The sequence below is a fragment of the Ischnura elegans genome, chromosome 7 (assembly GCF_921293095.1).
Source record: "Ischnura elegans chromosome 7, ioIscEleg1.1, whole genome shotgun sequence".
Lineage (NCBI taxonomy): Eukaryota > Metazoa > Arthropoda > Insecta > Odonata > Coenagrionidae > Ischnura > Ischnura elegans.
Window position 1 is genome coordinate 84138990 of NC_060252.1, and position 16691 is coordinate 84155680.

The window sequence follows — 16691 nt, forward strand, 5'->3', positions numbered from 1 at the left end:
ATACCCATTTTTTATGTACTTTGGAGCCTAATATTTCATTTTTAAACCTAGCAACAGATGAAATTGAACAATAATGAGACCTCCCTCAAAATGGTTACCATTACAATTAGACAGAGGAAATATTTTCTCTGCATGGTCAACTGTGATTGATGAACTATTCCATTTCCAGAGGAATTGGAACGAATCATAAAGGAGGTGGGTGCTCGCTTTGTGCTGTGTGAGCCAGAGACAAGTGACGCTGTCAAATGGGCAGCTAGTCAAATGGAGTGGCCAGTGAAGGTGCTTAGCATTGATGGAGAAGTGGAAGGAGCCATTCCAGTGGAGGACATGGTTTACAAAGACGATGGCTCTGGTAGGTGTCACCAAGGACATGATGATTAATTTAAGGTTAGATCGTATTATTTTGAATTTTTGATTAGGTGGGATGCTTCATTTTTCACTTACTCCCCTCATTTTGGGGAGCCCGGGAGCCACCTGAAAACCCCCTCTCTATTCTGCCTTGCTTTCGGACTGCATTCTTTGAAGTACATGAGACCGTTCCAACAATTATTCACAGCTGCATGTTGTAAAGCTAATTTCAGTAGTTATGGGAAAAGCAAATCAAAAGAGAAGAGGGAAAGGTTCGTGAAAGACACAGCTCACTATAGGTGAGGAAGAAATCTCTCCTCTAGGAACTGGCTGCCTTTTGTCCCTGTACCGCTTGCTGGGAGGATAGCGACCTTTTTCCCTCATGCACACAGAGCGAGGTGACGTTCCCTGATTGCCTTCCTTCTCCCGCATCATGCAGTTCTTGGAGGGGATAGAAGGGAAGGGTGCTCGTCGCCAAGGATACCCGTGCAGGAAGACATCATTGTTTTCTCTCCACATGAATTCAAAAGAAAACAAGTACATCTTTTTTGCCACAAGGGCTGGCCCAATTCTACCCCTCTCTGGCATCACTCTCCCTCCTTACTCAGGAATCTCCCGAGACCAGTGAATATTTCTTTGAAGGTAGGGGTGGCAAAATCACAGTAACATTAGGACAAACAATTTTTAACTATTTAATCTCCTTATATGGGGTGGAGGAAAATTATGCCACGAAATTTTTACCCTACGATCCTAATTTGAATGCATATATTGAACTTCCATTTTTGATTCAGGGAAATTACCAGCCTCATAGGAGATACATTTTTAAAAATGTGAATGGACATGGATTTATGATCTTTCAAAAACAACACTATCTGAGTCTTATAAACCCTTACTCTGCCAAAGTCATCAAGCTTCCCTGAAGGTATATGAACCACCTTCAAGCTTCTTAATTTTATTATAAAAGTTATTAATATGGAAATATTTATAAACTTTATATTTAAATTATAATTTTTTTAAATCTCATCTATTTTTTAAGCCTATGGGTGGGGAGGAAGCACATGCCCCTGTGCTGCACATTACATATATTTCATCAAGATCTTTCTGTCTTGTTTAACCCGTCAATGCCCACAGGTGCCATATGGCACCCAGTGCAGTGCTGAGCCAATACTCCTGCAATGCATTTAATATGTGAATTTTAGCATACATTTCGGTGCGCATACTCAATGGAAGGTTTCCTCTATTATTCAGTTGGTTTGAATTGTGTTCATTGTGTTGAGCTCATATTTATCTTTTTTTTTAATGTGAAATATGTGTGAATTTAAGAAAAACTTTGGGCGCTGACGGGTTAGTTCAATGATATGTATATTTGCATTTATAGATTATTTCAGCTTTTTCTGTTATTAAGGAATTGACATTTTCACTCTTTTATGCTGCTCAGCTTACAGCGAAGTTAACATAAATCCCAGAGAAGATGGAGTATACATCCCAAGCACAAATGGCAGCACTGGTAAACCAAAGGGAAGTGTGGTCACACACTTCAATATAGTCTCTTTATTGGCTGGAATGGGTGCACCGATGAAGTTAACAAGGTTTGTTAGCAGCTATATGAAATAATGGTCAATGACTGAATCTGTATTTTTTTGATAAAATCTATTTTTATTAGTTCAGAGCCCCCGATTCTTTAGAGTTCCAGTTGATATTAATTTTATATTGTTATGTGTGTATTTCTAATGAACTTTCCTTGAGTATAATTTTTATTACATACTCTTTATAAGTTTGACCTTTGTCATTTTGTAACTAATATTTGTGAGATAACTTCATTTAGGTATGACTTGAAGTAGTTTTTGTAACAGCTTAGCAAAAATTAGCAATAGCTTTTGAGGACTGAAAATTTAAAGAATTGATTTATGATCTTTCAACAACTATACCCTCTAAATCTGGTAAACCACTCATTCTGCATAAGTCATCAAGCTTCCATGAAGCTATAAATCTCCTTCAAGGCTTTGAAGGAAATTTCTGGCCACATGCTTGCCGCAAATTGTATTTGCTCAAGATTTTTCTTTCCAAAATGCAAGAGTCTGAGATGTCATTATAGTCATCCCCAAAGTGCTAACCGCAACAATTTTTGTCAGGAATAACTGAAGGAGTAGGTAACAAATTGGATACTGGGGTCAGCACTCAAGTCTTCTTTAAACATACAATGTCACCAAATACCTATTTGTCAAAAATTTTAAGGAATTTCCCTCAAAAAAGGGTGATCATCTCACCCTCAAGCAAACCTTTTCCTTGCGGATATTTAGTTTGGTGAGGGGCCGCAATGAGTTGGCCCTCAAAAACATGGTGTGGATGTATGCAGTAAAATCACGGCCAATGGCAGAGCTTCTGAGATTGGTACCTTCAGTCCCAGCCCAAGAGGTCAATTTTTTTGTCCAGTATTGTACATATCATTGGTATTACATTTGACAATTTGCATGCCATGGACGTAATATTACGTCTTAGTAATATCTCTGAAGATTGCCTAATACAAAATATTGCATTTAAAAAAACATTTTTTATGACTTCCTTGAATAAAATAGTTCATATCGAACATATTAAAAAATTATAATGCATTTAATGGCTGCTGATCAATTGTTCCAACTTTTTGTTATTAATGAATTATTTTTCCTTCCAGTAACATGATGCCGAAAACTTATTTTTCTGTGCTGACAAATTACACTGGAGCGCCATTTCTTGCATATATAACAGCTATTGTCAAAAACTACACCATTGTAACTCTATCCAAATTTAATGGGAGCGATTTCTTCAAATATGTGGACAAATATAGGGTAAGCAATTCTCAATGATATCATTTTTTGGTTTTAGCTCTACCTAAACTGACTTGAAACATTTCACTATGTGCACTACAAAATATAGCAAAAACATTATGTATCTTACACACAAAATTCTTTCTTCCACTTGCTTATCAAAGAATTAATCCTGTTATGTACACAACTTAAAGTATTACACTAATATGCATATCAGATATGAAAAAGGCCATGATATAACAACTCCGCAACGGCTGAATGTTATTAGCTTTATGGCAGTGGTGAAGCAAGGGAGGGGCAAGGGGGTCTGGACCCCCCCCCCCAAAAAATAAAAACATATATAGTTTGCTTTATAATAGAAAACAAAATATTTGAAAAATCAAGAATTTACAAAAGATTTCTTTGAAAAATGAAGTTTTTTCAATAATGAAAAGTGTTAAAATTAGTTTAAAACCCCCTACTTTGTACCCTGTTTTAAAAATAATTTGCCCCTCCGGTTTAGGATCCCCCGAACAAAATTCCTAACTACATCACTGCTTTAAGGGATACATATTGTAAAATAGGCAGCAATTGAAAAAAGACTGAAAACTCTCTTTCCAGCCATTTATTTCTCAAAGGAAACTCACATCAAAGGAGAGAAAATTATTGAAATGAAATATTTTGTACTTACCCTAGCAGGGCTGGATTTAGGATGTGGGTGGCCTATGGGCCATTTTGGTGGGAGACACACTGTTTTTAGGTGTTGCAACTCGTGTTTCTGAGGACACTGCTTGGTGTACCACTGGATACGTTCAAAGCTACATTAACAAGGTCAACAGATAAAGTGTTTTTTTATCAGCAGCGTTAACCATTTATTAACATCAATATGTTAACAACTACATGCTAACAAAAAAAACCAGCTTCACTTCGAATCCCCTCATTCTTGATCGTTTTTTTCTGTTTTTCTGATTTTGTGAGATTTACCTTGAGGCAAACTGCTGGAAAACAGTGGAAATCAGTGTCAAGACTGAGTCAAATCAAATTTTAAGGATTCAGACCAGATTTGAATTAGGTTCAAAACTGTTGGAAATCAGTTTTTCTTTCCTGGGATCTATATTGATGAAAGGCTCATGCTTGGTGGATAGCCATGGGCCCGGGCCCCATGGGCCTCCCCCTTTGATCTGGCCCTGTACCCTAGTCAAGAGCAATCCCTCATTCATGAAAAAACTACCAAGACTTATCAGTTTTAATCGCTGGCCTTGGCGGCTGCGGGGTAAAGTTCTCGCCAGCCAAACACGAGGTCACGGATTCAAGTATCACCTGGGTAGGTTTCCCTATTCAAGGTGTGGTTGTTCGTGTGTGTATAATTGTTGTTAAATTCGATGAATACCCCAATAAAAAATGGCAAATATGAGCTTATTATATTCAGTGGTTTGGAAATAAAATGCATGCATAAAAAAATAAAATCGTGATTTCATCTTTCCTTCTGAAATGTGCTTGCAGTAACTCATCATATGTCGGCCTTGGAGGCATTGGGGATAAGTCCTCACCTACCATACCGAAGGTCGCAGGTTTCAGTCCTGCCTGGATAGGTTGCCCCCTTCCAGGACATGGATGTATGTGATCGTCTGTTGTTGATTGTTTAAACTCCCGATGTAAAGGCCTCATTGAGCTGTTTTCGGGGGTAATTGAGATAAATAGATAAATAAATGAATATATGTTTGTATTCCAGCCTGATGGTTTGTTCCTCTTCCCTTATGTTGCCAACTGGTTTTCAAGATCTGAAGAACTTCAAAAACATGATTTATCTAGTATCAGAGAAATAATTGCTACTGGATCAGTGTTTGATCATGCTACTCTGTCCTTGCTGTCCAAGAAAATGCCTCTCACTGATGTAAATGTGGTGAGTAGATTTAAGAAAATCAATAGTCAATCATGTACCATTAATGGTGTCAGTATGTTTTCAGGCCAAGTGAGCTTTTTTAACCAACCAACAATCTAATTGAATCATTGAAAACAAGTTCATTTAGAGTAATTTAAGTTACTGGGACTAGCCACAGTGATAACTTTACAGAATCACCTGCAATGCACAAATTGAGCAAAAAGTCCACCAAGAAAAAAATCATTCTCAGTCACCAGTATTCGAACCCAGATCCCATGGAAGTTTCTACAGAGGGTAAAAGTAACAGAAGCAGGTGAGATATAGTGGAATGATATCCTGAAATTATTGATAGAACAGAGAGATGGCACTTTTCCACAGGTTAATTAATATTGGAATTAGTACGTGATTCGACCATCAGGTCAGCTTGTGGATGTTGTGCTTGATAATGACCTGACGGTTGAAACTCATCGTACTTTCAATAATAAACCTGTGGAAAAGTTCCATCTCTCTGTTCTTTCAATACTTCTGCCCAGGGGAACGCTGCTTCGGAAGCTTAACTGGCCAAAGCACTCGACTGGAAATCCGGGGATCTGGATTCGAATCCCAGTCAAGTCTGAAACTGTTATCTTTACTACACAAATCAAATTAACACAAATTGCACACGCATTGATAATTATTCAGGACAAAAAATCAGGAGCGACAACATGCACAACTGAACATCAAAATTTCCATTACATGACTCCCTTTTTGGTTATTTTTGCGGCATCAACAAGAATTTTTGTCTATTATTTGACTCTCGTTGTTTTCTCCAGTTGTCAAGGAGAAATACCTCAGGGCAAATGATTTTTCTCTGTGAAATTTTTTCACTTATTAAGAATATGGAAAGTATATAGTATTCTCTGATGTCATTAAGAATACACTCATGAATATGAATTTATTGTTTAAATTGGAGTGAGATTTAGTGAAATGGTTGAATTTTGAATTAAAGTTTTTCTTGAAAGAAAGATGATTTTTGGCATACGCGTCATTCCCATAACTGTTTAAGTTGGTATTTATTTCAGTTATATGGAAGCACAGAGATGCAATTTGTATCTTCCCAGAACTTTGCTCAACATTATGAAATTGAAAATGCCAGTAGAGGTATTAACAAAGGTTATTGTGTGGCAGAGCTGAACAATGGTGAGTAAATTCATGCTTTGAATCTTACCCCATTAATTTTAAATAATTTTAGAAAACATGCATTGGTGATGGCATGAATTCTTTCAGGGTGGTGAAGTGCTGGATTGACAAGCTACCATTACAGTCCTAAGATCGGTGCTTAATTGACAGGCACGGACTTGATAGTTAAGCTCTTTGACCTTGTAACATTGCTTCCCCACCCATCCTCAGCTTCTCCAGCTTCCATTAGACTTCTTTCCACTCCACAACTTTAGGTATGTTGGCTTGAAAATATGTAGTAATTTATTTTTCACTGTTCCATTCTTTCAGAAACTCATGTTTCCTGTGGGCTGCTTATGACATTCATGGAAGCAAAGGTAAGGTGTGCACCATCATTACTATTTTTTGTACTCTTGTATTATTTTTATATAATGCTTTCTTTTTTTGAGTGCATTATTTTATGGTTGGCATGGAATCTTCCGGGTTTCCTTCTGCGTTTATCCATTTTACTGGAAAATATTTTGCCAATGTTCTGGTTGGCTTCCTCAGGTCCACTGAAGTGTCGATGCAGAAATTTGGTTGTTTTATATATGTACACGCTGTTTGGCGCCTATTTTGTGGAGGTGTGCCCTGATTGGTCAAGATCTTTGAAGACCCATTTCCATGTGCTGGAGAGAGTGTAGCATACTGGAATGTTGGTGAAATATTGACTAGTAAAATGGATAAATGCGGAAGAAAACCCAGAAGAATTACTGCCAACCGTCACAATCTAGTTTTACTTTCATTTGCATGCATTTTCTTTCCTCTGGATCATCTATATTTAATGCATTGCCCTCCTTTTGACAGATTTTAGATGTTGAATCAGACAAACCTTTGGGGATAATGGAGAAAGGAAAACTTTTGGTACGAGCACCTTATATTTTCAAAGGATACATACAAGGACCTGGCAAGGTTAGTCCATATGTAGTTTTGAATTAAATCACAGCAATAGTGCTTAGCTATGATGTAAGAGCAAGTTTTAACTTACATAGTGTTAGTGGATTTTTTATGCATACCACATCCAGCATAAGATACATTCAACTTCACAAGCATAATATGAGAATTTTCATATTCCCATCTATGATACATAGGTATCTAATTTCTAGAGGATAGTTTTTGTCAATGAATTGGTCATCCACTGACCATAGTACGTACTCAGAAAATATTGTCCAAGGGGGAGGGGGCCTGTGAATTGCTTTAGTCACTACATATTACATGTACATATAAGCACCACTTCTCAACTTTTGGGAAGTCTATAATTTATCCTTATCAAACATTGTGCATTTTTGTAGAAGCATTTCGATTAACTTTTTAAAAGTGGTTTTCTCATATTATTTCTACTATTGCAGGATTTGAATATTGCAGTTGATGAAAATGGCTGGTTTGATTCTGGAGATTTGGCATTTTTTGATGAAGGAGGCCATCTGTTTATTGTTGATCGATTAAAATCAATATTTAAGTATTATATGCATCATGTAAGTTTTCATTACTTTTCCATGGTATCAAGAATTCCTTCACTGCAATCAGTAGCATAGCTGCAGGAGTTTCGTTCGGGGGGTTGGGGGGGTTCAAAACCAGGGGGGAAAATTTTTTAAGAACAGGGTATCAAATAGAGGGCTTTAAACTAATTTTAACAACCCTTTTGATTATCGAAAAAACTTCATTTTTCCAATAAATCTTTTGTAAATTCATGATTTTTCAAATGCATATTTTGTTTTCTATTTTGAAGCAAAGTATATATGTTTTTGTATTTTGGGGGGGGGGTCTGGACCCCCTGAATTCCACCTCGCTATGCCACTGACTGCAATCCAGGCCAAGCGTGGTGAGTGGTATAAACATTAATTGTTTTTATTTTTTTCACAGGTTTCTCCTGCAGAAATTGAAGCAGTCGTATCACAAATCCCTGCTGTATTATCTGTAGCTGTTGTTGGTGTTCCCAATCCAGAAACTACATCTGAAGCCAGGGCTTATGTTGTTGTTAGACCTGGATGTAATGTTACAGAGGGAGAGATCAAGGATTATGTTGCAGGTAGGAATCCCCAAATTTCTGCCTATCCATAGGACCTCTCATGTGTTTTGGATGCTATATTTAAAAGTATAAGAATAAGCAATTATTTTTTGCTGTCATGTCATTTGATGGATTTTAACACTTTTGAGACGGTAGAGTTCTCTCTTTAGCATGAGTGCTGGACAGAGCCCCAAGAGACTCTTCCGTCTCCTCTGTATGGACCGTTTTTGCGGGACATTCGTTAAGGAGGGTCTCGTGGGTAATCACACACTCTCAGCTCACACCTTTTTCGACCCCTCCTAGAGGGGACTCCACATAAACTCGGACTCCGAGGGTAGTTGAGCTCCCTCCTTTCCGGATTTATAACCCAACCAGCGTCATTGGTTCACTACACACTCACACCAGAGCTGCATGCCCTCCATTTATATCTGAGCTAGCCCAATGGGCAGCACACTTCAAAATAACTCGAGGACAGAGTTGGGAGTGAGAAAGAGTGCACATAGCTTCTGATACAAAGAACAGGTCTTCACCCACACTCATTAACAGTGTACATAAATATATTGTAACATTATTGTTACATTGAAATTGAACATAAATGTAGAGATTGTGAAATCTTCAGTCTGAAATTCTGATTGTTTCGATGAAAGGGTAAGTTATAAAAAGTATGGCATCTCAAATTTTGATGAACATTTCTGTATGGGTCTTTATCCATCAGTAATGAAATAATCCAAGACAGTTTTGCGAAAAAAATTTTTTTTTGTGTTTTCACCACATTTTAATTTTTTTGAAATTTTGCCAAAAAACGTGCCTTGAATCATATGATTCCTTATATTTCACTACCAAAGTGTTTTAGAGCCATTAATTATGGCTAATTTTAAAGATAGGACTTTAAGTAAGACACTTAAATCTATAAAAATTCATTAAATGCCCTTTCCTATTATTGTCATATTTATTTTTAAAATTGTTAATTAACTTTAATCAAATACTCCATCTCAGAATTGGCCCAAATTATTACAATAATATTAACACATTTACCTTATTATTCCAAAAAAATCAGCGGCAACTCATAATTAAATATGGATTTGCAGAAAATATTTGAACATTTATATTTTATCTCGTGTGGCATTCCGGCTCCCCTATTTGGAATACATACCAAGGCTCACAGTTCAATTTCGTGGATTTGACAACTCCTCTAAACCATATTAATATGCCCAATAGCTTCAATTTTAAATTATGATTCATGCCAATATTCGTTTTCCATATTATTAATATGTAATATGTTTTTGACAAACTTTATATGCAAGCTATACTGAAGATTTAGAATAGCTAGAAAAGTCGCTAGAATAACTTAATTATCAACTTTACTCTTACCATAATGGTTGAAAAAGATATTATTGATTGTTTTGCAAAGATGAGATAATATTTATGGAAAACAACTATTATAGCCTGAAGGATTTTATGTTGGGCTCGGAGTAATCTTTGCCCATCAACCACTAAAATTGTAACTTTTTTTCTTTTATCTGTAAAAATTGTAAATATTATATCACTTCATTTATTTGTAACTATTACTTTAATTATTTACTTTATTTTGACGACTTCCAATGTCACCGGAACATGTGATCTCTAGGAACAATGAAAATTATTATTATTATTATTTAAACAAACTGTTTTTAAAAAATCAAAAGTAATCCTAATGTAAAAAATACTATTTGTATCTCTAAATGTGATCCTATTTTTCTGAATGATAATTACATTATTTTTACAATATAAAAATCCTGCTTTTGATAATTTTGATTGAAAACACCCCTTGTATCATAAACAGTACAAGGTAATATAAGAGGTGGAATGACCCTAGTATAGTTATCATCCTTGGTGTTATGTAGCTTGCACAACACATGTGTAATACGTATTGGTAGATAACACAGGAGCCTTTATGTATTCATAAAATTACATACATATTTAGAGTACACAGTGGTATATTAAATAAAGTGGGCAAGTTAGAGGAATCGAAGTGTGTATAATCCAGCCCCACGTCCACTTGAAATTAATAATCAATATTCCTAATGAAGATGTTGTGAAATAATAACTAATAATTAATTGATATATGTACTTCATCATCATCAGTCAGCAATCATAAATTGGTTAGATACAGCTCTCCATTCTGCTCTCCTACCTGCTGGCCTTTTCATTGTGCTTCTTGTGTTTCCTGAATCCAAATTGGTTGTCATCCAAGAGCTCTTCTACTCGCTTCATTCTGTTCTTCAGTACTCTGGTCAGTATCTTCGATGAATGTGTTGTCAGGCTATAGTCCTAAAATCTGAGTACTTCTCTGCTCTCTCATTTTTTAGAATTGGAATGATGATTTTCTTCTTGAAGTCACTTTGTATATCTTCTGTTGATTGCATTTCTCAGATGGTTTTGTAGAGCTGAGTTTAAGTCTTCACTTATATATTTTTATTCACTCTGCAGGAATATCTATTTCAAGGGCTCGATTCATTAGCAGGTCTCTTATTGCTGCATCAAATTCCAATCTTATGTCCCATGTCATTTTCTGCAACTTCACTTTCCTTTCCGATAATTTTGAGTTTGCCTCCGTTATATAACTCTTTTAGGTACTCTCTCTCTTCACTCTGTCTCCACTTTTAATCAAAATATTTCCATCCTCGTTTCCAGTGGTAACACATCTTGCACTATTTTTTTTATTGCTCCTCACTATTCTATAAATATCTTCAAATTTCCCCTATACGTTGGTTGTTTATAAAGTATATTTATTAAGTATCAACTTTTCATAAAGTAGGTATCAAGTATAGCCAAAAAATTAAAGCTATACATAAATAAATGAACATGAATAAGCTAATATTATCCCAGTGAGAAATGGGTGGTGGAATCCACGTGGAACCCACGTGGAATCCACGTTGAGTGGTGGATATTTGGTGGTGGTGGATATTGAGTGGTTGGACCCACGTGGAATCCACGTTGATTTCAAGTGGATTTGTGGTGATTATCATAAAATGTTAAACAGAATTTCTAATTTGTGGAACTTAACTCTCTGGTGACATTGCGTCATTTATCATCCTGAAACCACGCTAGTTATGTGAAAATGTATCGCACATTCTATTTTTATATAATTCGTGGAAAGGCAGCCATGAGAGCACATGAAAAATCGTAGACACATATATAGAAGGTTTAGATATAGAGTGGTTGAGGTTTTAATGGTTTTAGGACAGCACCAACTGCTGTTTTAATTTTTCCACCAAATTTCCACGTGGGTTCCACATTGATTCCACGACCAAAAACACGTGGCATCCACGTTAATTTTCCACGTTGATTCCACCACCCATTTCTCACTGGGCTACAAGTTGTTTGCCTCCTCTGTATTAGAAGTGACATTAGTATACTGTATCCTAAGTTCTTGAAACCTGCTCCGAACTCGCCATTTGAATCTACACTAATATTCATCTATAGTATATATATGCTTTACATTATACCATGATTATGGCAATGATATCTTATTATTTGGATTATACCGGAGCAAAACAATCGATGAATTTATAATAGAGTTTTTAACACGACATTTGTGAAATTATTACGACTATCCTATGACTAATAAAACATACTTAAAATCAATTTACGTAATACGAATTTAGGACAATTCAATATTTCATACGTCCGAGGTAGGATTGCCCTGAATAACACCACTAAACTCTCACTCTCATTCAAGTGTAGCTATTTTTAATACATTTATATATTAAAATATCTACGCTCAGCAACATCTACAATTAGTGAAGCAGATGACGGGAAAACGTCTTGTAAACATGGTTTAAAAACAATATACGTCAACACATTTTCAGCCCAAGTATCCAATTAGATAAATGGTAGAAAATATGTAGCTTACTCGAGAGATAATATATTAAGCGGATGATAACGACAAATATGAAAAAAAAAACATTTGCACACAGACAGATAACATTACCTCCAACTCGAAAAGGTACATTCCGAAAAGAGAACCTGAGAATTATATGCTAGACAAGAACGATGTAAATTACGTGATATATGCAGTTAAATATGCATAAACACTACTTGAACGAAATTAAACTACGTCCACAACGATAATGAACATTACTGTTCGCACGGCAATGTAAATACATAACATATATTACAGTATGTTATTATAATATATATATTATTCCGTCGCCTGCTGTGGTCTGCTGTTTACGCGGGGAAACTTTTCGTTGACAACGGTCGTCGTAGTTCACAAAACTCGCGGCGCGACCACGGGCGCGATATTCGAAATGGCTAAGCGAATAGCAACAATGCAATATTTTTCACCTTAGCAACCACGTCAACAGTTATAACTGAATTGCCCTACAGCAGTGTTTGGATTAACCAGATCAACGCTAATAATTTTCTCAGAACGTGTGGACGATCATTTAGCTAATAAAGTCTGATAGCTAATAAATCCAGAATCCGAAGTCATCGTTTTGCCTTAGGGGAAGGATGGAAAACGCTAAACCTGTGAGTATTAAATAATGAAATCATAATACCATTATGTTTTTTGGAGTACCTAAATTATTTTCTTATAAAGAACAGACAATTATACAATTTTCAAAGTTAATTAAGTGAGCAAGAGATGATCTGTTTTATTCCCATCAATCTACATCTACATCATGATTTTCTACGGTGGCTATTAATTATAACTTACTGTTGGGTATATACAGACAAATGACTTGAAAAATTACTAATGACTTTTAATGTGACCGCTAAGTTTCGTCTTTCCATGTGTTTTCTTGTTCCTCTGCCCATTTTTTTAAGATAAAGAAAAGTGTTGTTTGTCTTCACCATTTGTGCATTTTGAGGAGAGCATGAAGTGCTTGACTATCAGTACCATTCTCTCTTCAATTATTTTATCAGTATTATCTAAAAATATTGTTCTTTCTTGTATATTCGAGGGTTTCGAGCGAGCGCTAAAACGGCGAGCAGAAAAAATATCTAGTGAAAAATCTAGGCTAGTTGCTGCAGCAAGCAAAGTGCAAAGATGGGTTCAAGAACTAAGAAGAAATGAGAGGGAAGAATTTATCAATGAAGAGAGGAGTTTTTCATCCCACCTGGAATCAGAAATTCAAAGCGACAGTGGAAGTGCTAATAGTGCTAATAGTTGCATTGTAATCAATGGAAAATGATGAGCCAGTTAATGCAAAAAGGCAGAAAATAAGAAGCAGTAATTTTCAGCCTTTCTCTGGTGAAGACGTAGCTGCACAAGAAATTGGCAGAAATGATACTGGCCAACCCCTACAAAATGTTGATGATTTGCAAGGTAATCTTAACATTTGCGTTTTTAATTAAACGAATGCTACTTTCCACATGTAATTAATGAATAATATTTCAATTTTATGTTTTAGGTACTTTGGATGTTGTTCTCAGGGAACTAAGAAGCCAGAGAAAAATTATTAGTTTGCTAAACAGCAAAATGGACATCCTGGTAATGAATCAGGCCCAGACAAATAGAACATTAACTCCTGCATTGAAGAGAGTCGAAAGACCTCCTAACCTGCCACCCTTTCCAGTGACATCTCACGTCAAACTGGAGAAAATGGAAAGATTCCTGGACAATAAGTCAAACTTTGCTGCTACTGTATGTATAAATGTTATGTATTACATGATTTAATTTCATAGACCAAACGACTGAAAGTTAAAACTTAACACATGTTGCTGATGATATTCTGCTTTTTTATTCAATTTCAAATTTTAATTTTACAAATTTGGTGATATGAGAAGGTATACTCTGATATATATATATATACATATATATTTCTATTATTAGATGGACTACCTAAGCTGCTATGTACTGCAAAATGATGCAAAATCTATATCTGTAATGATGGGAAAAATTATGACAAATAAACTTGCAGTAGAATTCAATTATAATGGCAAACCTCCAAAAGAGGCATTTAATAAACTTCGCTTAAAAGAAGTAATTCTTGGTGAGTAGCTAAAGATGAAAGAGATTAAGTTAAATAGCTTGCTCATTATTGGGTAAATATCTGTTGATATAAATATTTAATGTATGCTATAGTGAGCTTCAGTTTATTTGATTATCATTTTTAAATCGTAACAATAAGATTATTTTTCATCATCCTTCAGAGAATATCTTACCCTTTGCATATCATCAGGATGCCACCATGATAATCAAATTTAATGATATTTAACCAGCATACTCTTTTCCTTATACATAATTCAATGGCATTCTTACAATATTCACCAATAAATTTAGAATTTAAAGGGACAACAATTCTTGATATATGCTGCAAGCTTTAAGTGACTCAACATATATATTCTCCTCCGTTATTCACTTCAGTTTTTATGGTCTAAGTAAAAAAAGGTTTTCTTTTCAGGTGCAATTCTGTTGAAACACCCTGAAAGTGATCTGGTTGTGGCTGAGTCAGCCATTAAAAATTGGCTGAAATACGCTAAGAAAAGGAAGCAGGAAGGTGACGACGATGAAGATGATGAATATGATGACGAAGATGATTATGATGATATTGAATTGAATGGAAGACTTTAAATTGTTATATTAAATTTTTTTAGATTGAAACTTTTAAAATACTTTACTAATAAAGTGTTTTCTCATTTTTGAAACATTTAAATTTAAACTTATTATTTACATTAAAACTTATTTAAAAATTGATTAGATGAACCAAATCATGGCAATACACATGGGTGAAATCATCAATAAGAGCTATCTAAAAATTGTTTGGTTAGAATTCTTAACTTCCTGACCATTCTCTATGTATTCTCTAGCTTATACCATTCCAACTTTGGAATGGTATAAGGAAGGACATTAGCTATAATTAGCTCCTGTGTATTTGGCATATTTGCATGGTACACAGTACCAATACGTACAATCCAATGCAACAGGTACATAGTGGTCGAGGGTTTAATTGTTTTGGGGGAGCACCTACGGCTATTTTAATTTTTCCACCAAATTTCCACGTGGGTTCCACGTTGATTCCACCAAATTTCCATGTGGATTCCACGTTGATTCCACCAACTTTCCACGTGGGTTCCACCAAATTTCCACGTGGATTTCACGTTGATTCCACGACCAAAAACACGTGGTATCCACGTTACATTTCCACCTAATCTCCACCGTAATTTCCACGTGGATTCCACCACCCATTTCTCACTGGGATTACTATAATTGCATACATTTAACAGTGTTTTAGTAAAGCCATATTCACCCAAGATGAAAATCCACCAGGACCTGCAGTAGAATGAGAGAGGTCCCACAAGCTTGACAGCACCAAAAGTTGTGATAGTGCACTTGAAACTGCCTGTTGAGCTTCTATTAACCCTTTGACTATGTAGCACCATCAAGAAAAGTCTACTGCACTAAGATATTGCACTGTTTTGAAATTATAAAGTAACTTCTTACTGAAATCATATCATCATACTCGGCATAAATGGGTTTATATTGTTCAATGGTTGTATCCCAAAGTGCCAATTATTCAAAGAAATAACTGAACTTATTTTGACTTAATTATATTTCAGCACATACACCAGTTTATAAGCATCTCCATGGGGGAGTGGTATTCCTGGATAAATTACCAGAAACTCGAGCTGGAAAAATAGATAGGTTGTCTCTTGCGAAGAAAGCAAAGGATACAGTGAAATCATAAATTAGGAGAAATCTGTGTGTTAGCCATATTTTTTTGTAAAAACATTTCAAATATAAAAATATACATCTTTTATAAATAAAAATGTCTGTAGATTTTTTTGAGTAATTTATGAAGCATATCTTAAGTTCAACTGCATACAGTATCTCAAATGCAAAATGTTCTAATTATAGGCACTGTAAAACCTGAAGTAAATCCATTAGGAAGAACATAATAAAGAGTATTATGTTATGAGAAACTGCAATTTGCAGTACTTTGCTGAAATCCTTTGCATGCTGTAGCAGCAGAATGCATAGGGTTTACATAATGTTCACTACCGCTTAACACTTTGAGTGCCGGCCGCTAATTTTAAAGCCCTACTGAAAAATCCAGCCATTTTTACTAAATTCGCAAATTTTTTTAAAACATTAGCATCAAAAACATATTTATATGGATGTGTATTTCAATAAAAAGGGACTTTTTTCTTCTTGTTGAATGAGTTGAGTAACATTTATTGCCAACTTTTAAATATATTTTTTAATGATGAAAACCTGCTGTTTTTGAAAAATAAAAAAATTGCAACAAATGATGTACTGCCATAAAATGCATAATATTTTTTTATCACGCTCAATTTGAGCTATTGAAACCATGGAAATCATACAAAAGCATTGTTCCAAGCAAATCATTCAAAATCCTGGATGACAAAAAGGATCACTGCACCATCAACGAACGGTTCTTTCCTCCAAAGAATTTTCACACAAAGTAGGCTGAGATAAGAGTGCCGGTAGCTGCAGAGGACTTTTCGTCCTCATGACATTAAA

The 16691-nt window shown here is 35.4% G+C and overlaps 2 protein-coding genes across 4 annotated transcripts in view; both read left to right on the plus strand.

Annotated features, from left to right (window-relative positions):
• Positions 1 to 15976, plus strand: part of LOC124162346 (luciferin 4-monooxygenase-like) — a 33724-nt gene extending 17748 nt beyond the window's left edge. For both annotated transcript variants that reach the window (XM_046538852.1, XM_046538851.1), the window contains exons 4-13: positions 170 to 352; positions 1787 to 1937; positions 3020 to 3173; positions 4864 to 5034; positions 6075 to 6192; positions 6502 to 6548; positions 7018 to 7122; positions 7560 to 7685; positions 8074 to 8239; positions 15767 to 15976. In XM_046538852.1, the coding sequence (XP_046394808.1) occupies positions 170 to 352; positions 1787 to 1937; positions 3020 to 3173; positions 4864 to 5034; positions 6075 to 6192; positions 6502 to 6548; positions 7018 to 7122; positions 7560 to 7685; positions 8074 to 8239; positions 15767 to 15894 (1349 nt within the window). In that variant the 3' untranslated portion in view covers positions 15895 to 15976. The remainder of the gene's footprint in view (positions 1 to 169; positions 353 to 1786; positions 1938 to 3019; positions 3174 to 4863; positions 5035 to 6074; positions 6193 to 6501; positions 6549 to 7017; positions 7123 to 7559; positions 7686 to 8073; positions 8240 to 15766) is intronic.
• On the plus strand, positions 11547 to 14862 carry LOC124162348. 2 transcript variants are annotated; one of them, XM_046538854.1, is made up of 5 exons: positions 11547 to 12733; positions 13168 to 13532; positions 13618 to 13850; positions 14040 to 14199; positions 14611 to 14862. In XM_046538854.1, the coding sequence occupies exons 2-5, from the start codon at positions 13388 to 13390 to the stop codon at positions 14778 to 14780; spliced, it is 708 nt and encodes a 235-aa protein (XP_046394810.1). In that variant the 5' UTR covers positions 11547 to 12733; positions 13168 to 13387; the 3' UTR covers positions 14781 to 14862. The 2 variants fall into 2 exon arrangements, with proteins under 2 accessions (XP_046394810.1, XP_046394809.1); XM_046538853.1 differs by having other exon boundaries at positions 11547 to 13532.
• Positions 15977 to 16691: the final 715 nt, after the last annotated feature.

Coding starts and splice junctions, on each gene's coding strand:
- LOC124162348 (XM_046538853.1), top strand. CDS start 13,388: ATGGAAAATGATGAGCCAGTTAATGCAAAAAGGCAGAAAATAAGAAGC. Junction 13,851..14,039: donor AGTCAAACTTTGCTGCTACT/GTATGTATAAAT, acceptor TTCTATTATTAG/ATGGACTACCTAAGCTGCTA. Junction 14,200..14,610: donor CTTAAAAGAAGTAATTCTTG/GTGAGTAGCTAA, acceptor TTTTCTTTTCAG/GTGCAATTCTGTTGAAACAC.